The 22,078-nt window shown below is 39.4% G+C and overlaps 1 protein-coding gene across 1 annotated transcript; it reads left to right on the forward strand.

The window, feature by feature from the left end:
* The first annotated feature begins 1,043 nt into the window (after positions 1-1,043).
* LOC131251661 (DNA (cytosine-5)-methyltransferase CMT3-like) lies at positions 1,044-21,706 on the forward strand. The gene is made up of 21 exons (XM_058252524.1): positions 1,044-1,455; positions 4,504-4,529; positions 5,814-5,913; positions 7,798-7,905; positions 7,998-8,114; positions 8,205-8,304; positions 8,417-8,634; positions 9,162-9,227; positions 9,341-9,583; positions 11,853-11,911; positions 12,011-12,077; positions 12,215-12,544; positions 12,615-12,683; positions 12,766-12,852; positions 12,928-13,015; positions 19,686-19,807; positions 19,917-20,021; positions 20,451-20,494; positions 20,577-20,646; positions 20,740-20,843; positions 21,244-21,706. The coding sequence occupies exons 1-21, from the start codon at positions 1,156-1,158 to the stop codon at positions 21,428-21,430; spliced, it is 2,610 nt and encodes an 869-aa protein (XP_058108507.1). The 5' UTR covers positions 1,044-1,155; the 3' UTR covers positions 21,431-21,706.
* The last annotated feature ends 372 nt before the right edge of the window (positions 21,707-22,078 follow it).

The raw sequence follows: 22,078 nt of genomic DNA on the forward strand, positions 1-22,078 counted from the left end.
GTGGGGATTATTATTTTGTTACTTCAAATTTCATCCAATTACCGGCTGTTAAATGAACGGTTAATAATAAAAATGTGAGTGGTCAATATTTGAGGAAAGAATGGAATGGGTCAATATATTTTTTCAGTGAAAATTTCAATCATGCTCCATTCATAATTAGTCACTGGACCATCGTTATGCAAATCCAGACAGTCTAAATAGTGGGCCACATCGTGGATAGAAGGGGCGGATAAAATCCAATCGTAGATGGACAGAGAATGAGATGGCGAACGGACCGATTTCAACAAACCAAAAGAAGGTCAGAAACGTCAGTCCTGTCTGATTTTTGCAATATTCACCGCCCAAGACAAAAGAAAAGTCCCATATCTGCCACCTTTGCCGCGCATACGGATGGCTGTGGGAGCGGATTAGGGGCGGGGCTGACAGTGGGGCCCACACTGATGTATATGTAGTATATCCATGCCGTCCATCTATTTTTCCAGCTTATTTTAGGGCATGAACCAAAAAATGAAGCAGATAAAGTTCTCATATGGACGACACCATATGAAACAGTGATGATTGATCATTAAAACTTCTCGTGGGCCACCAAAGTTTTGGATCAAGATGATATTTATTTTCTTCCCTATAAACAAGTCTGTATGATCTTATCAACAGGTTGGATGAAAAATAAACATTAAGGTCCTCATTAAAGTGGGCCTTAAGAAGTTTTAATGGTGACCGTTCAATCACTGCTGTTTCCTATGGTATTGTCCATCTGAATTTTTTTGTGTTCTATTTTTGGGTTTTGTCCTAAAATGAGCTGAAAAAAACGGATGGACGGCGTGGATATATAACAAACACACCAAGGTGGGCCCTACGGTCAGGATCTCACCGTGTTTGGGGAGGCCGGGGCGGCGCCTAATACGCTAGCGAAGGAGTCTGCAGTGTCATAGCTGATAATACGTGTGCGAAACGCACATTTTAGCTTACAACAGTCCGATACCGAAAATACATTCAAATCCAGCTAAAAATTTCCTATCGATTCCGTTTCCCGCTCACTCCTTTCTTTTTAAAATCTACCAAACCCTACTTCGCCTCTTCAAATTTCTCTCTCCCTCTCAATTCCTCCTTCCTTCCCTCCATCTCTCTCTTCCGTCCGCGCGCTCTCCGGCCAAAATGTCGTCGTCGACGCGCAGCCGGAAGTCGAAGAAGCTTCTCGAATCCACTCCGGCGGCGTCCATAGAATCAGAAGCCGACGAGGGATGTCAGATTCCGGCAGGATCGTCGGACGGAAAGGGATCGAAGTCTTCGAAGAAGACAAAGCGATCGGAGGGGGAAAAGGAGCTGATGACAGAGAAAACTCCAGCTCCGAAGAGGGCGAAGAAGAAGGAGGTCGATTCCGAGTGCTATTTCGTCGGAGAGCCCATTCCGGCGTTGGAAGCGAGGAAAAGATGGCCGGAAAGATATGAAAAGAAGGTGAGACTACAATCGAGAGAAATGACATTTAGGCCCTGTTTTTTTTGTCGTGTAGTCACATTTTACTACTTTTGGTATTAGAATGGTATGGCAAAAGGCTTGCTTTATTTACTAAGAGTAGAGAAGAATGCTTCAGTAATCAAGGTTTAGGGTCTTATGGCTAGAAAAGGGAAGGGATGAGCTGAGCGATTTTGCAGGAGCAAAGACAGAATACGTTTGTTAGATCTTAGCCGTTGTTCGAGCGCAGGCCGACGTGAGACTTGTCCTGGATCGTTGATAAAGGTCCCTTCATCAGCGGATCATATGTGTTCGTTGACGATGGCCGTCGGTCATGTTATTTCATCATCGCCTATAATTTTCACAATCGTGTGGCCCACCTTATCTTTTGACCGTCCTGATTTTCGGATTGGGTAAGTTCGTGGTTGCACCAGGTGTGATGAACGGTCTGGATCTTACTAACACATGCTTTGTTCGCACGTGCTGGAAATTGGCTCTTCGGTGTTTCCTCTGGTCACTAGCTGTTAGCATTCAACCCATTTCGTCTCTGTTGAAAATTTCTAAAAGCTTGTGCCTTTGGACCAATGTTGGCGGGCACGTGCAATGCACGTGGGGAGGGAGAGTTTGGGGATTGGGTACTGCCATGTGGCGTGATTTGATTGGAGAAATATTGGGTAAGGCAGGAACCAATCTGGGGGGTGGCAATATGCAAGTTTCCTGAAATCAATAGTTCTGCGGGGTACTGTTGTGTTGGTGTAAGATCCACACCGTTAATCGCTTTCATTGTATCGGGTTAGTATGTGATCTTAAAAATGAGGCAAAGCTCAAGAGGTCTACATGACGGGAAACAATGTGGATTGAAATGCCCACCCTTGGAACCTTCCTAGGTCCCATCCGACCTGTTTGTAAGGTGAATCCCATTAGGATAAAGGGGGAACCATGAATATGATTTGTCCAAAACTCCTGTGGGCTCTACAAAGTTTTCCATGGTGGGCATTCAATAATCAAGCCATTCTGGATAAAGGGCTAGACAAAGATACTGTTTTGAATGCTGGTGGGCCCCTTCAAAATTCAAGAGTGGGTGTTTCTTCCCACCTTGATCTTTTTAATTGGGCCCACCTTTGTTTGATTAAGCTGAGTTTTGGGTGCTAGGGTTGCTCCACATTTGATAGAAATATTGAATAGTGTGAACACAATTTTGGCGTTGCATATGCTTTAGTAGTAATTTTTGTTTTACACACTCCCACACCCACATCACATGGGCACTTAATCCAATGATATTGAATAATGCTCTGCGTGCCGTTGAGCTGGACCTGCATTTACCTATTTCTATCTGTATTAATTGAGGGCCCAACTCAGTAGATGAGTTAATGAGTTGGCAGAGGCAGTAGAGTGTGTGTGGGTGATCGACGATTCAATGGACATATAATGTTACCTTTTAAAAACACAAAAAAAATAGAACCACCCAAAATTTATATTATATATGAGTGAGGTTCTGGACATTTTAATCCTACTCTATAATTTTTATTGGAGTGGAAACTTTGAATATTTAAAAAATATGAGAAAACATTTTAAAAGATGTTATGGGTTTTATTTATGGTCACTGCCCAGTAAATGAATTAGATTTCACCTGTAAAAGCAACGAGCGGGTTTGATTTTTTTTTTTTTGGTGGTGGTGGATTTACACCCCTAAATTTCCATTTACATGGAAATTATATGGTTATAATTACTTCATAAGAGTCCTTTCTATGCCTATAAATGGGCTAAGTTGCAAATGACTTATGGGTAAATTATTTATATTTTGTGTTTGGATATTCTTATTTGCCCGTGAATTGTTTAAAGACTATGAATGATTTATATCGTTTAACTATCTGGATTCCAGTCTCATTTAAATAATCAACAAGCTATCCAAATACAAACAAACAAATATTTATTTATAAATCATTTATGGATTAAATCTAAACATGATAAGTTGTAAATGATTTATGGCTTACATTATATACAGACATCCAAATGTCCCCACTTTGATTTTGCTGACCTTTAAAGCTTGGATTTGAATATGAGCCCTTCAAAAGTCATCTTTATATAAAATCACCTATTCCACAAATGCTTCTTATCATGGCCTTGGCAGTGCTGACTCCAGAACATGAACAGTGCTGATAATCATTTAAAAAACCACTTAGTGGGTTAAAACCAGCCATCGTGCCATACTCTGTACCCCAAGATCTTGCTCGTACACTTCATTTTCTCTTCCACCAGGTGGGCCGCATTCTATCAATGTCCTTGTGTAATAATCAATCTGGTTCATACGATGAGGTGGGCTGCAGTTTTGCAAAAAATAGATGGATTAGGAAGATGGTCCTGTTTTTTCCATATCCATCCATTTGTTTTCCAAACAGTTTTCGACCTGATTCATGGTTGGCCTTGTTGCATCCATCTAAGCCACACGATTTCCATTACATAGCCTTAGATGTTGAATTAGTGTTTCATGTTTGTTAGTCCACTCCGTTCATATGGTGGGCCACACAGTGTGTGTACGATACTGAGAGAAATCTCTGGGGTTGGAATGACTATTTCCACTCTGTTCCTTTCAACATTAACATCACCTGATGCCTTATTCTGTAGGCCGTTTATACCTTCAAAATTCGAAAATTTCAAGGCAGCCACAATCAACTGAATATCTTGCAGGACAAACGATGTGGATCGTCCAACATCACCTAAAACCATAGGCCTTGTTTTGCTAGCATTTTAAAATTTGTGTTCTCGTTGCAGGGAAGCAAACATTTTGCAGTTGGGATTTTGATGAGAATTAAAAATAAATCTCGGTAAATGCTAACCTATGATATTTAGAGGGTTAGTTCTTTGTTTGTAAAGAACAGGAAATTTCCTTAGTGGGCCCCTAGTTTGTACAGGTGGGGCCCACTGTTTTCAAAATGGGTCAACTAGCCCCTTTGTTTTTTCTTTTTATTCTATTTCCTATTTCTGCTGTCTGATTTTTTTTTTTTTTAAAATTATTATTATAAATATTTTGTTGTCTGTTTTCTTTTGCAGAACCGAGCTACAACTCCGTCCAAAAGGTAAATGCGTGTAAAATTATTTAATTTCTTTTTTAACCTTTAGAAATGCTCTGTAGTGCTCCTAGTTGCACCTATTTTCTTGGGCAGTGATCTGAACCGTCCGTTGCGTTCAGCATGCACTTCATGGTCTAACATGCAGAAATCACACTGATTGGTTAATCCAATCTCACTTGATTTGGCCATATTTTCTGTAGCCGTCCTTTTCTCAAGCCACGGATGAGATGGTTTCTATTGCCTAACGAACATGGTTCTTTAGAATCTTAGGTAGTCCATGATTGTTCATGACAAATCGATGGATGAAATCGCTGCTCAAACCTTTTTTGTATAAATGATCTCGTCCGTTCATAGCCTGCACAACAGATCAGATGATTAAAGTTGTCAGATTTGTGTGATATTTTAACTGTGGCCCATGAAATATATGTTGGGCTTAATGAACAGTTTAGATCAATCGATTGTACTTTGTGAGTGTTGCAACCAGGAGGACGATAACTTGCAGTCCTCCCTCGGCACTGGAGCATTTCTCTTTAAAGTTTAGACACATATTTTCTTGGGAGAATCCACGCCATCCATCTGTTTTGCGAGCTGATGTTAGCGCATGGCCCAAAATGAGGCAGATCTAATACCCATGTGGGCCACACTACCGTAAAAAAAGTGGGGAGTTAAATGCCTACCGTTGAAACCTTCTAGGGATCCACTGATATCTGTACGCCATCCAAACCGTTCATAGAGTCATTCCCTGGATGGACTGAAAACATAAAAAACCTGATCTAAAGCTTCTGTGTGCCTGTGACTTTTTCAACGGTGGGTGTTCAATACCTGATGTTTCCTGTCATGTGGGCCCACTTGCGTTCTGGATCAGCTCCATGTTTGTTGGATCCATCTTTTAACATGAGCTAGCAAAATGGATGGACGAGGTGGATTTCTTAGAAACATTACGGTGTGCCCTACCTTGCTTTCCTGCGGTCGTGGATACAGGCAATCCGCTTCCACTTACATGCAGAGCTGGTTCTCCTCAGATCATCAATCTGGACCATCAATTAGGTTTGGCCCACTTGATGAAAATTGAAACACATCGTACCATAATGAATCTGAATAGTCCAATGCTCCTGATCATCATGTTTTTTCATGGTGGCCTATGATTAGTTTGACCAATCTAATGGGCGGCTCAGATCATCACTAGACTGTCCACATAGTCCCTGGGCATTTCCCTTTTTTCTTTTCTTTCATTTTTCTTTTTTATTTTTATGAAATTTATATTGATTTTTATATTTTTGCTGGGTGTAGCAATGAAGAGGAAGAGGTGGTTTTGACAGCGAGATGCCATTACTCTCAAGCGCACGTCGATGGCTGCATTTATAATCTAAACGATTGTGCCTTTGTTAAGGTGAGTCCTTGATTTGTGGGCAGATTAAGTGCTGTTGCGATTTACGAAGGGAATAATGTATGATGAGATCTGGGCCATCTACGTGGAGTCTTCTTTGAGCATAACCATCTCCCACAAAAACAAGTGGCATCTCTCTCGTCATGTGGGCCACACTTATGATTTTAAGTCCATGGTTGGGATGAAAGTAACTAATGGCTTGGATACAATGTTGGGTCTCGACTGATGAGAGGCCTAGATTGGTGGGTGTGTTCGCTGTGGGTCCCATTTGACGAGTAGCCCGGATCATGAACATCTGCCTGCCCCACAGTGATCTTTACCATTGGATAGGGCTGGGCCGCAGTGTGTTACTATTGCCCCAAAATCCATCTTGCCAGGGTTTGAATTTAATTATTAAATTAACTTTGATATCTCTAATTAGCATACATATGTAACGTTTGACACGATAGTTGTAATAAGCCCATGGAAAGATATACTTCGCCCAAAAATGATGAAATGCCAAGTCTCGGATGGGCCACAAGCACGATCACATTCGAGTGACTAACCAACGATTTTTAACTGTTGATTTACATGGACAAAGTTTGGACGGCACAGATTATTGTATTAAAGTAATTATAGTGATGCAATTGATAATCTAATTGTTTTGGGATATCTTCGGTGGGCCATGTGCCCAATACACTAATAACCTAGTGACAAACATGTTACACATGCAGCTCTTGGAAGGATTTTAGATGTAATCCAAGCTTTTATTTTGGATTTGAAATTGTATTTGAAACCCCCAGTTTCTTTATGGTGCCAAACATGCCAGGGAATTTGAAATCCACTCAAACCTCCCAAATCCATGGTGCCAAATGATCCCAACTGTGTGATGAATGGCATATAAGATGGCAGTAGATGTAAAATTGTCCTGTCCATTTTGGTATCCTTAATGAGAATGCTCCAAACACCTGACTGTCCATTTTGGGTATCCTTAATGAGAATGTCCGAAACATCTGATTGGGGTGATTTTTGGTTCATGTACCGTCCATGGCGATGATGGTGTGAAAATCGTGTTCATCTACTCTTGGGTGGGCCACACTTGTATGTTTGGTTGAATGGTGATTGTACATAGATTTTCCAATGCAGTGGCCCAAACTATGAGCTGAGCAGCTTGATTTTTGAGTTAGGTGCTTGTCATGGCTGGGGCTACTGTTTGCTCTGCTGACTGTGGGTGATCAGTTTTCTCAAAGCATTGCCAGACAAATGCATGGGTGGGGTCCAAAATTCTGCCCTGCACATCTGTAAATTTCTAAATATGGCTGAAAAATGCTCACATCCATAAAAATCAGCCTGATCACCTTATCAGGTTGTTCACACCAATGAAGATAATGTATTGCTGCTGATAAATGGCAAAATACGAGTATGATCCGGCTGATGATTCGATGGGCCTCATGTTTGCATAAGGTGATCCTCATCGTGGAGCCAACCTACTAGATGGTTTGGATGTGGCATGCCCATTGCCATCTTGGAAGTTATTTGCTGGGTGGCTGGTGAACTATCATTCAATTGGTTTGTTGTGAGGCTTAAATGGAGTTTTCATGGATCACATCTTCTTCCCATTCTTCAATTTTCCTGTCCCACATGTGTTCGATGTTCAAACCATGCAAAAAGTGCACCCTTTTGATGCCTGACTTTGATAATACCAGGCAATTTTTATGGTGGAGCCCCTCTTTTGCATGAAATATAGAACAGTTCATATTGCCTAAGTTATGAGTCGTGACCAGTTATCATTCTATGTGCATTGCTATATGCAAAATAATTAATCTGGATCATTTAGTTCGTTGGAAGAATGATTCGCTTATTAGTAAGGGTACTTTGGTCACTGTTCTGATCATTTTTTCATTTCAGGCTGGAGATGGGGAGCCTGATTACATTGGCAGGATTGTAGAATTCTTTGAAACTCCGAGCCATGAACTGCATTTCACAGCCCAATGGTTTTACAAACCCGAAGACACTGTAAGAATGCTTTTATGAATTGCCATTTGCTTTTCTGTAATACTGTTCTTTTTGGTGCTGGGTAATAATTCACTTTGACTTGATGATCTCAGGCCATCAAAGCCAAGGAAGGTCATGATAGGAAGCGCGTTTTCATTTCGGAGCTGAAAGATCCCAATTCCCTTGACTGCATTGTTTCAAAAATTAATATTGTTCGAGTATCTCCTACTGTAGGTTCTTGTTTCATTTGCTGGTTCGTTTGTTCTTGCTTAATGGCAAGCTGTATGTTGGCTTAGCTTTTTATTGCAAATTTGTGACAGATGGATTTGGAGGAGAAAAAAAAGATAATTGCGTCATGTGATTTTTATTATGACATGTCGTACTCGATTGGGTATTCCACGTTTGCGAAATTACCAACTGGTAATGCTGTAATTTGTGAGACTGTTTTAAGAATTTCTGATTGCACAGTTTTTGTTTGAAGTCATTGGCTGTTGATAATGTTTTTATTTATTGATTATGTTTTATTTGTCAGAAAATGAAAGGGCGGGCAGCGAGACATCTTCAACTATTTCAAGTGAGGCTGCTGCTGATGGTGCAACCAGTGGTGTGAAATCTGATTCTGAGGAATCTTCCTATTGCTGTGGATCTCAAAAGTCTGAGATGACATTGTTGGATCTATATTCTGGTTGTGGGGGAATGTCCACTGGTCTCTGTCTTGGAGCAAATCTTGCTGGTGTAAACCTTGTCACTGTATGTGTCTAATTGCTTCTTTTTCTTTCTTTCTTTCTTTCCTTTTTTTTTTATTGGCATTTTCAATTTGAGTTCTATGATACTCTGGCTGTGTCTGATGCTTGATATGCTCCTGGTTGAAAATTTGCACGTAGTTTTTTAACTCACATCAAACTGACTAAAGTGTTGAATCCACTCATGCTAGATTATGGTCTGAAAATTGGCTTATTTGGACATACATAGCCCTTGATTTTTGGATGCTTGATTTTTTTAAATAAGACCATTGGATATTTTTCATTTTTGACTGTGCAATAGATGTCTAGAAGTCCAATAATTAGATTGACAAATAAAATTAACTTTTGGTTAATGATACATACAAACTGGTACCTATAGTTTGGACAGTTTAGTTTGAATTATTTGTATGCAATGCATGCAATTCTCAGCAATTTTTAAATGCCTGTGTACAATCCTTCCCAGAGTATCAAAGTACATTTCTTTTACTTCAGGTTTGCTCATTGGCAATTGACTATTTGCATTTCTTTCCATAGAGGTGGGCTGTTGATCTGAATGAGTTTGCCTGCAAAAGCCTTAAACACAACCACCCGGAGACTGAGGTATAATTGTTGAATGATTTGTTTACTTCTCTTTATTTGTTGTTGCATTTGTTGTCTGTTTTGGACCATTGGGCTTGACACAAGGTATGTGGATTGAATAAAATGTTTTTCAGGTGAGGAATGAATCAGCAGATGATTTTTTGACTTTGTTAAAGGAGTGGGAGAAACTATGCAAGAAATTCTCTTTGTTGGGAACGAAGAAGACACAAAGACAAAATATGGTGAATGGCAACGATGAAGATGAGGAAGAGGGTGAAGATGTGACAAAGGTTCCTGGAGAATTTGAAGTGGAGAAGTTTGTTGGCATCTGTTTTGGTCCAACAGATAATGTTGACAAACCTGGGCTCAAGTTCAAGGTATGGTTATGCAGAAAAATCAGTGTCCCGTGCATACCTTTCATTTTCGTTCCCTTTTAATAATTTTCCCAGTGGTTATCTGATCATTTTGTTTTTGTTACCTTGATATATTGGTCTCATTACATACCACCTACTGATGTAGAAGTATCAATAAGATCTTCCCTGTTTTCAATATTTAAAAGTATTGTTCTAAAACTCAGTAACTCAACTTGAATCTTGGGTGAGTTGACTCAATGTGGCAAGATTTTGAGTTGAGGCATCGCGAAACTTGTTTGTAAGCCTGATCAGCCTTGAATTGTTGTCAACTTGCTGATTCGGTGAGCCAACTCAACATTACTGGAAGTGAGTCTAACAAAAAAAAGTGGCACATTGAGTCGAGTATACCTGACCAGGCTGTCCGTCACATGCCATCCAAGTTATTCACTAAGATGACATGTGTTAATGTCTCCACATTTGCAAATGGAAGGCATAATTTAAAAAATAAGAAGAAAAAGAAAGCTATTTTTAGCATTGGCTCGTTTCATGCTACGGTAATAATAAATCCAGAGGTATGTTGGTGTTTTTTTAAATGCAAGTAATCTGTTACATGCAGCATGGATTAGGTCTTTTATAAAATTCATTGTTAAATTTGTTCTCTTGTTCTTATATTATTTGTACTAATTCCAGATTACAAATGCAATTAAAATGGACTTTATAATTGGGAATTAAGGTTTTGCCATGGTTTTGAACTTTAATACATTTCAATGTGCACGTGATTCTATTTATTGCGCTATTAAGTAGTAGGGATTTCTGAGGAAGGGTGAGATGTTGTTTGGAATAGTTATATCATATATGATTGTTTGCTAAAATGGACAAATGCTTGGGGTAGCTTTTCTGAATCCTTCATACCAAAATTAGTTTGGTTTGACATTCTTAACCTCTGATTCTTGGTCCATTTTTTAAATGCTCTGTGGAACATTTGATAAGTTATTTTACCTATTATTATTATTTGGCTCATTTGAAGAGAGGATCCTTCGTAATGAATGGTTTGGATGCCCCTCATCCTACGGTTGCCATCAATTGCCTGTGTGCATGTTGGATTGCTTCTATGTCTGTGCTCTCCTACTCCATTTCAAGGGCAACAACACCTTTTAGTTGGATGAGAATTTCATGCCACAAAATGTTCTATAGAACCCATTCAACAAAAGAACTCTATTGGGCCCTTGTAATTTGTGCGTGACTTCCTCTCTATCCATAATTTGAACCAAATCATTTAAGGACATGGGCCCAAAAAATCAAGCAGATTTGAAACTCAAGATCGCTGTATCATGAAGTACAATGAGGCTGTGGACGCTTAACATTGAAACTTTCTTAATGCACACCAAATTTTGAACGAGGATGATATTTGTGTTTTCCCTTTATATCTGGTTGGAGTCACATTATGAAGTGGTAAAGTAGCATATAAATGGCACTTTTGGCCCGAGTACATTGACGTGTAGACGTGTCATAATGCGTCAAGTAAGCCCTCATTCGAGTCTCTGTGTCTACCCAACCCTGTTAGACGGCGAGTTTGGTTGACTTTTATAGTTTTTGATGTCTTTAAAAGCATGGCACGTTAAATAGTTTTTGATATATTGATTGTTAAATCATTAGGGTGAATTTGGAATTGGCACTAATAATTCTATTGTTGAGAAATTACTTCATGTGTAGGACTACATGTTGTTTGTATGGGATTGCATTATTTTAAAAAAATTCAGATGGGTTAGTCGAGCGGGTCAATTGACCCCACCTTTGCTTGGTACCATTGAAGCTTGTGTAGTTACCAATGGAGTGTGCCTCATTTTCGGATGATGCTCTACTTTCCCTTTCTTTTCTCTTTCGTTTTCCTCATTGGTTGTAAAAAGTTGTGGATACATAATTGTGGTTGGACCGTCTACAATTGCACAATTTTCGTTGACCCAATCTCTTTAATTTGTTGTCTACAAATGCAAAAATATCATGGCTCAAAAAGGGAATTGTCGTTAGCCTCAAATGAGTGGAAATGGTTATTGAATGCATTGTTTCAATTATTATACGTGAGGCATATGAATGAAGGCATGGTTTAAACAATTTATCTCCTCCCAAAGGAAAAAAACACATTCATTAATTGCCACACAAGTCATAGGCTTGTGCTTTGATTTTTGAACATTGTATATTACCATTTGCCTTTGCATAGGCTACTCTAATTGGCTAAATTTGTCACTTCCACTACTTTCCAACCTTCTTCTTCATATGTGTTTTTTTTTTTTAGGTGCGTTGGAAAGGTTATGGGTCTAGTGAAGACACATGGGAGCCTATTGAAGGTCTAAGGTAAGCTAGTTTTGTTTATTGATATATATGAATTATTTTTTGTTTTCCCTAGCATTGTTAAATACTAAAAGAATTTTGTAATCAACAATCTTGTATCAGTAAATGTCAGGAGAGAATAAAGGAATTCGTAACGAGAGGGTATAGGTCCAGTATCTTACCTCTTCCTGTGAGTAGTTCTTGTTTCCATTTATATTAAATTGAATTTAAGTAGTTGGTTGGTGACCTTACATCAGAAGTTGTAGTTCTAATGTTTCCTATAATTTTGCATATATTGATTTTTTTAATGTTTATTTATGTACTTAGGGTGATGTTGATGTAATCTGTGGAGGACCACCGTGTCAGGGTATTAGTGGATTTAATAGGTTTAGAAATACCAACGCACCCTTAGAGGACCCTAAGAACAGGCAGATGGTAGTTTACATGGATATTGTGGACTACTTGAAGCCAAAGTATGTGTTGATGGAAAATGTGGTGGACATACTGAAATTTGCTGGTGGTTTTCTTGGACGATATGCTGTGAGCCGTCTTGTATCCATGAGCTATCAAGCGAGGTTGGGCATTATGGCTGCTGGTTGTTTTGGCCTACCACAGTTCCGCTTGCGTGTTTTCTTGTGGGGTGCTTGTCCTTCTGAGGTATGTGTGTGCTCTTGAATATGCTAGTCTTTAAAAGAATAGTATTTGATGTTCCAACTTCTTTATGTAGAAGTTACCTCAATATCCCCTTCCAACGCATGATGTGGTGGTGCGTGGCAATGTTCCTGTTGAATTTGAGGTATGAATGTGGGTTGATGTGTTATGGTTAATATCCTTTTGTTATTTTTAAAGCATGCGAATCACTAGCTTCTTATTCACAGCGGTCCGTAGTTGCTTTTGATGAGGATCAACCACGAGAGCTTGAGAAGGCTCTACTCCTTGGGGATGCAATCTCTGACCTACCTCCAGTAAGATATTACTAAGTATTCGTTGATTTTTAATGGAATTTTGAATGGTTTGTGCTAATTGGTTGTTTTTCTCAGGTTACAAATCATGAGGGTCGAGATGAGATGCAATATGGGAAGGATCCAACCACTGAGTTCCAACAGTATATAAGACTACAAAGGCATGGTGAGTTGATGGAAGTTAATCTCGCTTCTTCCTCATGGTCTATAATATTCATTTTTTTCCCCTCTTATACTGTTTTTTTGTTTGAGTTTGAGATCTTTGAGCAAGGTGTAGTTGCATTTTCGGTTATCAGTGATATCAATATTGTTTTCATAGCCCCATCTTGCTAAACTTGTAGCGATACTGTTGCTTCAAACATTGTTTTGAAGTGTCTATTGTCATGCATGCACACTACCATCTTCACAACAAAACATGGGATTTTGTTTGTATTCAATGGGCCCACTAATTTGTTGTCAGAAGAATGTCTTAAATCTGACACATTTGTTTTTTGGGGTTTGCTCGACCGGTCGAGGGTCTGTTCGACCAGTCGAGACCCGCTCGAATCAAAGTCCAACGACCTATGTTTTTTGGTGTCTGGGTTGCTTGACCGGTTGAGCGGGTTGCTCGACCAGTCGAGGCCCTCCTTCGACTAGTCGAGGCTACGCAGATCCTGCGCGGACTGTGTAAATTTGAGGCTGTTTTCGGACTTTTTTGGACTAGGTGCATAAGTAGAGTTTCATAAACTATAAATAGGGGTCCTTAAGGCTATTCCGAGGTATCCTAAAGCTTTCTAAAAGTTTTCCAAGGGTTTTTAAAGGGTTCTAAGGTTATCAAAGGGTGTAGCAAGGGTGAGATTCGATGTTGTTTGAATTGGATAAGTCCTCTCTCTTGTAATTTCTATTTCATAGTGGATTTCTGTTGCTTTGTGCGGTGGTTTTTTCCCGCAAGGGTCACGTTAAATCTTTGTGTTCTCTTGTGATTGCTTGTTGCTCTTGGATTGATATTCTAGATTTAGATTTGTGTGATTCTGTAGCACAAATCCCAACAAGTGGTATCAGGGGGCACAGATCTGAATCTGCAAGATTAATAATAATGGGAAACAACAAGCTTGATATTGAGAAGTACTTGGGCAAAAATAATTTTGAGTTATGGAAGGTTAAAATGATTAACTTGTTAACCAAGCAAGGTAAGATTAAGGCTCTTGAGTAGCGGAAATCTACCATGAAAGATGATGAATGGGAAAACTTTGATAATAATGCTTTAGCCTCTATCCGTTTATGTCTCACGGATGAGGTTCTCTATAATGTTTTCAGGGAGAAAATTGTGGCTAGTTTGTGGCGAAGTTAGAGAATATCTATATAAAGAAGTTCTCTGAAAATCGCCTTCACTTGAAGCTACAGTGTTATAACTTCAAGATGGCAGAGGGTGGAGATCTAGAAGTCCATATCAGCAACTTTAATAAATTGATGTGCAAATTGCTGGATATGGAGGAAGTGGTCAAAGATGAGGAATATGCATGTATATTGTTGAATTCTCTTCTTGCATTATATGAGTCTTTCAGGGACATGATGTGCACTACAAATAAAATCCAAAGTGTTGACACCCTTATCTTAGCCCTTCAAGGGAAGGCTATGAGAAAGCTAAACGGCGACATGAGGGCATCTTCCGAGACACTGATTACGAGGGGTAGAGATTTTGAGCGAGGTACAGGATCCTCAAGGCTTAGATCCAAATCCAAGGGCAAAGGCGAAGGAAAATTAAAGTGTTGGAATTGTGGGTTGTCTGGACACATGAAAAAGGATTGTAGAAATCTTAAAATGAAAAAAGAAAATTCAGTGGCTTCTTCTAAGAAGGCCAATGTGGTCACATCTGATGAAGCGACAAGTGGTGGTGAAGTTCTGTCTGTGTCCATGATCAGACATGTTCACGATAATCAGGAGCGTCATATCACATGACTTTTCGTCGAAGTTGGTTCGCCAGTTACAAGAATGCGATGGTGGACATATTTTTATGAGTAATGACAATGCCGGTAATATTGTGGTTATTGGTACGGTGAGTGTTAAGATGTTTGATGGGATGGAGTGTACCCTGATTGATGTCAGACATGTTCTTGATATGAAGAAAAGTTCAATTTCTCTTGGTGTACTCGAGGCTATAGGGTGCAAGTTCATCGGTATTGATGGTGCCCTTAAAGTTTTGAAAGGGGCACTCGTGGTTAGGCATGAAAATCTTTACAGGTTGATTGGGAACACTTCGGCAAGTGGAGCGGCAGCAGCTATTGCAGACTTTACGTCTCTACGTATGTGGTATGCTCGTCTGGGCCACATGAGCGAGCGAGGCATGAAGGTACTTTCAGATTGATGTTTGATTCCAGCTTTTAAAAATTCTGATTTAGATATATGTGAGCATTGTATATATGGTAAACAATTTAGACCGTCTTTTAAATCTGGAAAACATGTTTGTAAGGGAGTACTTGATTATGTGCATTTTGATGTATGGGGGCTATCGCCAGAAGTTTTCATTGGGGGGTTGTCATGATATGTTTCATTCATTGACGACTACTTTAGGAAAGTTTGACTTTACGTCATGAAACGTAAATTCGAAGTTTTCATTATATTCAAGCAATGGAAGGTAATTGTGGAAAAACAGTTAGGACGAAAAATAAAAGTTTTAAGGACTGACAATGGTGGAGAATTTACTTCCACTAAATTTAATGATTATTGCAAGGATAAAGAGATCATTAGGTACAACACAGTGCGCCACATATCCGAGCAAAATGGTGTGGTTGAGCGAATTAATCACTCTTCTAGAGAGGGCCAGATGCATGTTAAGTAATGCTGCATTGGGCAATGGCCTATGGACTGAGGCTGTTAACACGGCTTGTTATTTGGTAAACCAGTCTCCTTCAATGGCAATTGAATGTAAAATTTCAGAGGAAGTATGGAGTGGTTAGAAAATTGACTACTTAGATCTATGCATATTTGGTTGTGAGGTTTACTCTCATGTACCGTCAGTTGAGAGAGATAAGCTAGACTATAAGGCTAAAAAATATATCTTTGTTGGCTATGACATTGGTGTGAAAGGTTACAGGTTATTCAACAAGGTCACATGTAAGGTCATCACTAGCCGTGATGTCATATTTGATGAAAGCTCCTTATTTTGTAAGAGGAACCAAAAAGGGTGATTGTAGACGTCCAGATTGACACAGATAATACTCAGGCAGAGACAGATGCGAAGACAAAGGTACAGGATCAGGTGGAGCAGTCACTTGTGAGAAGGAATCCACTACGTGATTGTAGGTTACGATAAGATACAGGGATGGTTTTAATATTACATATGTCCTCATTACAGATGATGGGGACTTGTCTACTATTCAGGAGGCTCTTGATGAGCTTGATGCATCAAAGTGGAAGGCGACTATGGATGATGAGATGGACTTGTTGCACAAAAATCATACATGGGAGCTGGTGGAGCTTCTCGTGGGTCAAAAAGCAAACAGGATAGATACAAAGTAAGGTTGGTAGCGAAGGGTTCTGCTCAGAGAGCAGGAATCGACTTCATAGAGATATTCATGCCGGTGGTTAAGTATCTATCAGATTTGTGTTGGCGTTGGTTGCTCAATACGATTTCGAGCTGGAACAGATGGATGTGAAGATTACATTCTTGCACGGGGAAATGGAAGAGCAGATCTACATGAAGAGGGCTACGAAGTTAAAGGGGCAGAGACAAAGGTTTGCAGGTTAATGAGGTCGTTGTATGGCCTGAAACAGTCGCCTAGGCAGTGATATAAAAAATTTGATTCTTTCATGGTGAGTCAAAAATTTACTCGGAGTGAATATGATCACTGTGTCTATTACGAGACACTAAGTGATGGAAAATTCATCATCCTAGTACTGTATGTTGATGATATGTTGATCGCCTATCATGATATGTATGAAATTAACGTACTGAATATTAAGTTATCAGGGACATTTGAGATGAAAGATCTGGGGGCTGCAAAGAGGTTTCTTGGCATAGATATTTATAGAAATAGGAAGAAGAGACTTTGGTTATCACAGACAGATTATCTTGAAAAGGTGCTAATCAAGTATGGGATGGATTAAGCAAAGTCGGTGAGTGTTCCCCACGTGGCACACTTTAAGCTTTCCTTAAAACAATGCTCTAAATCAGATGAGAAAAAAAAGGTAATGTCTCATGTGACTTATTCGAATGTGGTTGACAGTTTAATATATGCCATGGTCTGTACAAGACCAGATATTTCACAGGCAGTCGGTGTTGTAAGCAGATACATGTCAAACCTTGATAAGCAACATTGGAAAGCAATAAAATGTCTACTTTGATACATTTGAGGTATAAAAGACTATGTCTTAACTTTTGAGAAAACATGGACAAAGTTGGTAGGGTATGTGGATTCCGATTACGCAGGCAGTATAAATTTTAGGAAGTCTACTTCAGGATACTTGTTTGTACTATCAAGTGGAGTAATCAGTTGGATGTTAAAGCTTCAGTCCGTGGTGTCTCGTTCCACGACCGAAGCAGAATATATGACAGTGACGGAAGCGTTTACGAAACGTGTTTGGCTCAGAGGTATAATAAATCAGTTGAGACTTCAACAGGAGGTCATGTTAGTTAACTGTGATAGCGAGAACGCTATTAATTTGGCTAAAAATTTTGTTTATCAGTCACGTACTAAACACATTGATGTTTGTCACCATTTTATCCGACATGTGCTTTAGGAAGGAGGCATCATAATAGAAAAGATTCACACTAGCGTGAATCCAGTAGACATGTTCACCAAGGTTGTTCTTAAAGAGAAGTTCAAGTTCTGTGCAACTTATATGGGCTTGGATATGGTGTAAAAGTAGGACGAAATGTGCACGAGAAGCATTAATTGAAGCTATGATGCGATGAAGAGATAAGAGAAGAGGTCAAGAAGCTACACGGTTGAAAATTAAAGACATGGTGGAGATTGTTGTTAGAAGAATGTCTTAAATTTGACATATTTTTTAGGGTTTGCTTGATTGGTCGAGGCCATGGCTTGACCGGTCGAGGGTCCACTTGACCAGTCGAGACCCGCTCGGCTGAAAGTCCAGCGACATATGTTTTTTGGTGTCCGGGCTGCTCGACCAGTCAAGGGGATAGCTTGACCGGTCGAGCGGGTTGCTCAACTAGTCGAGGCTACGCAGATCCTGCGCAGACTGCGTAAATTTGAGGCAGTTTTTGGATTTTTTTGGACTAGGTGCATAAGTAAAGTTTTATAAACTATAAATAAGGGACCTTAGGGTTATTCTAAGGTATTCTAAAGCTTTCTAAAAGTTTTCTAAGAGTTCCCAAAGGGTTCTAGGGTTATCAAAGGGTGTAGTAAGGGTGAGATTCGATGTTGTTTGAATTGGGTAAGTCCTCTCTCTTGTAATTTCTATTTCATAGTGGATTTCTGTCGCTTTGTACTGTGATTTTTTCCTTGCCATTAGTACTACTGTTTAGTGTTGAAATACTATCATGTGGATAGTCATTCTATTAATATTTGAGATTCTTTTAGCCATCGATAATTCAGGTTCTTAGCAATATTACCTGTTTTTCCTGAAGTATGTGTGAAAGATGCATCTGGACCTCAATTTGAGTCTCTTCTCTACGGGTCTTTTGTCTGCTTGACAACAAAAAGTATATTGGATTCCATCCATGTGTTATGATTCTAACAATGAGGTGTGCTTGATTTCATTAGGTGTCTCCATGGACTGTTGTGTGATTCACATCCCCAAAAATCTCCAAACTTTTCCCCTAAATGTTCAATTTCAACTAACTTTTGAGTTAGATATATCTACCTAGAATGCATGTTAAACTCTTTGTTGCAATGCCAAAATGATACAATAAATCCTGCTATACAGAGTGCTTTTAAGATTTAAGAAGGCCTAGTATGACTGGTTACATACCACATTAAGTTATACCAGAGTGTATTGCATTAGTTTCTGTTTAGATGTAGCGTATTAAATTTTTAGCCTGAATAGTGGAAAATCAACACTAAATCTTTTTCAGGCCCCACTATGGCACATTGATGCTGGAGGAGTGTGATATCCAATGCGCTGTTTTTAGTTGATTTTTCAGTGTCCAAAATGTGTTGACAAGCCCTCACAAAAGAAACCTATTAAATTGTGCTCATTCCCTAGAATTTGGGTAACACTTGTTTGACAATGTCTGCATGCGTTTACTTGTGATTTCTATGTTTTGGACATCATGAAATCCATTATATATGAGAAATACACATTTTGGACTTGTAAATATTGGGAGATATACATTGTTTGCATGTAATTTTCTGATGTTCATGGTTATTAATGAAGATGCATTGGACATATCATTTGTTGTTTTGAAAGATCATTTATTATAATTTTCAAGAAGCTACAAATTATTTTATCTAATGTTACTAATGCAGGGGCATTTTTACACTGGGTTTGAGTGGGGTCGTTTGTGGGATGTAGGGGTACACTTGGGGTGGGTGCCGCCCACGGAGGAGGTCTCGTGTTTGAGACTCCTCACCGGGGGTGATTAATGCACAGTCCATACTAGGCTCGATTGGCGTAGCCTGTGGGATGCTGGGATACCCTTGGGGTGGGCGGCCCATGTGATTTGGGGCCCACGAAGGGGGTTCGGCCGAGGTCCTAACCCATGAGATGTGGGGTCTAGGCTATGAGATAAATGGATTAATTCGCCATACTCTAACAGTGTGGACAATAACTATACATCTTTGATTTATATCCTTCTTAGTTGTTTCCTTATTGATTGGGTGTTAAATGTGTGTAAGATTGGAAAATATTCAGTACTATTGTGTTATTTTGTAATAAATATATGATATTTGCAGAGCTAGGTGATTCATTCACCCGAGGTCCAAAGAGCTCCGAAAAGACAATGCTGTTCGATCACCGCCCACTTCAGCTCAATGAAGACGATTTCCAACGAGTATGCCAGATACCAAAGAGAAAGGTCTGCTAATGTTTATGGAAAATTACCATGGAATTTTTTTACAGAGTATGAATTCATTTGGATTTTGCGACTTTTCTCCAGATTGAGTTTATTGTGTCTTTTCTTTCAGGGTGCGAATTTTCGGCACCTTCCAGGAGTTCGAGTCCGTGAGGACAATGCTGTGGAATGGGATGAAAGCGTTGAGAGAGTATACCTGCCCTCTGGAAAACCTCTGGTAATATTTGTGGTTGGGATTATGAAATGTCTCTACCATTATATGTTCCACTTGTGCTAGTTCAATGTATAACATGCGTTTGGAGCAAACAAAGTCTTTCAATTGGCTGAAAACATCCACTGTGCAGAATATATTTCTAGCATGCTGTGAAACCATAAAATACCCATTCAAGCCTGCTTTTTTGGTTGATTTGGGGGAAGCCAGTCGGATTGGTTTCTGTTGAGTTGATGTTTTATAACCTATATTGTCAAGCGTAGATGAGTTGTGGGTTTGCAAAGTGCAATGAAAGCCACCAGATCAGCTAAGATCTTTGATGAACCATTCTTGTCTATGATGCATGATTATGGAATTTGGATATTTGGTTGCGATCAATCTAGCTAGTAGGTCAATGATTGTGTGTCGCTGATCTTGTTAGTTCTTGTTTTGCAGGTCCCTGATTATGCAATGAGTTTTGTGAGAGGGAAGTCCTCAAAGTGAGTCCTTGACATTGTGAGCAGTGCTTTATCACTTGAGTTAGTTTTTGTGCCTTTATTCACTTGTTTGAGTTTCATGCAGGCCATTTGGTCGGCTATGGTATGATGAGACGGTGCCTACTGTTGTGACGAGGGCGGAGCCTCATAACCAGGTTTCATGAGCTCATATTTCTTTGGATAATTTTGGTTTTTAGATGTGGATAAATTTTCATGCTTGAATTTATTTGTTTATTTATTTTTGATAGACGATCTTGCATCCAAATCAAGATAGAGTTCTGTCTATCCGTGAGAATGCAAGGCTGCAGGGATTTCCTGATTATTACAAGTTGTTTGGGCCAGTCAAAGAGAGGTAATTTCCTTAGATGAAATTAGTTTTCATCGAAGCAAAAATGTTCATTTAGACTCTGCTGATAGGCAACATACGTAGGTCAAAAACTAGGTCTTGAACAAAATTACTAGCCCATCGCTTGCTGTCCATCCATCAGTTGTGCCCCCATTTTTTGTACATGCTCTGCAGGCCATGTTTCATTATTTTCAATGGTGCGACCAACCTCATGTTGGGGTTGGCCTCATTTTTTGAGTGCCTGTCCATCACAGTGGCACACCATTTGAATGGCTTGGATGCCATACACATAAGACATGGACCATTAACAGTACATCCACAGATGGGCACAGATGTTTGTGGTTTTAGATAACTTGTCCACATTTGCTCCTTGTTTGAGTACTCTAATCGTATACACAAACTACAGATACATTCAAGTTGGAAATGCTGTTGCTGTCCCCGTTGCACGAGCTCTGGGATATGCATTGGGTTGTGCGTCCCGCAGAATGGGCGGTGATGAGCCACTGATGGAGCTCCCGCGGAAGTTCCCCCAGTGTCTCCAGAAAGTCTCGTCTCCTACAGCACAGATCGAAGCAGAGGATGTTGTTGTGTAGTTGGCTATCAGAATTTGTTATTAAGCTGCTCTTGTATGCTTATAGAGAGCGTACAGCAGTGATTTATTCAAACTCTAATTGTTGTTTGTGTTTTGAACTGATTATGATTCAAGCTGATGGCTCATGGCGAACATGTATTTTAGCTCACGTAATTCATTGTCAGTTGTATTTCGGGTGGAAGATGTGCGCTGTTGTTAAATGCAAGAAGAGAGTCTGAAATCCTCTCTTTTTTCTTAGTTTTCTTGTTTAGAAATGTTTGGTTTCTTTGGTGGGCCACATGTGAAATTGATAAGCAATGTTTTGATTGTATGTTTAGTTTATTATTTAGTTCTTCTCTCAGGGACTGTTTGGAAATATCATGGTATTTTGACCATCCAATCCCATATTTGGAATTTAATTCTTCTTTTTGGAATTATTATTAATGGACCAGATTTCACAATTGAGGCCAGTCACTTATGTACATGTGTGACTTGAATGTTACATGTAAAGGGTGTATATGGATGGATGCCATGGATAAAATACATGCATATGTAGAGCATCTACTCAAAATCCTGCCGTATCTCTTTGCGAAATAACTTCAAATGGAATTTACATTCTGCCAAATGCAATTCAATATTTACCTAATCCTGTATTCCAAACAGTCTTCGG

Source organism: Magnolia sinica, chromosome 7 (assembly GCF_029962835.1).
Source record: "Magnolia sinica isolate HGM2019 chromosome 7, MsV1, whole genome shotgun sequence".
Classification (NCBI taxonomy): domain Eukaryota; kingdom Viridiplantae; phylum Streptophyta; class Magnoliopsida; order Magnoliales; family Magnoliaceae; genus Magnolia; species Magnolia sinica.

Excerpts from the sequence above, each read along its gene's own strand:
- LOC131251661 (XM_058252524.1), top strand. The coding sequence starts at position 1,156 with ATGTCGTCGTCGACGCGCAGCCGGAAGTCGAAGAAGCTTCTCGAATCC. Across the intron at positions 4,530-5,813 it reads GCTACAACTCCGTCCAAAAG|CAATGAAGAGGAAGAGGTGG; the intron begins GTAAATGCGTGT and ends TGCTGGGTGTAG. Across the intron at positions 12,853-12,927 it reads CAATCTCTGACCTACCTCCA|GTTACAAATCATGAGGGTCG; the intron begins GTAAGATATTAC and ends TGTTTTTCTCAG.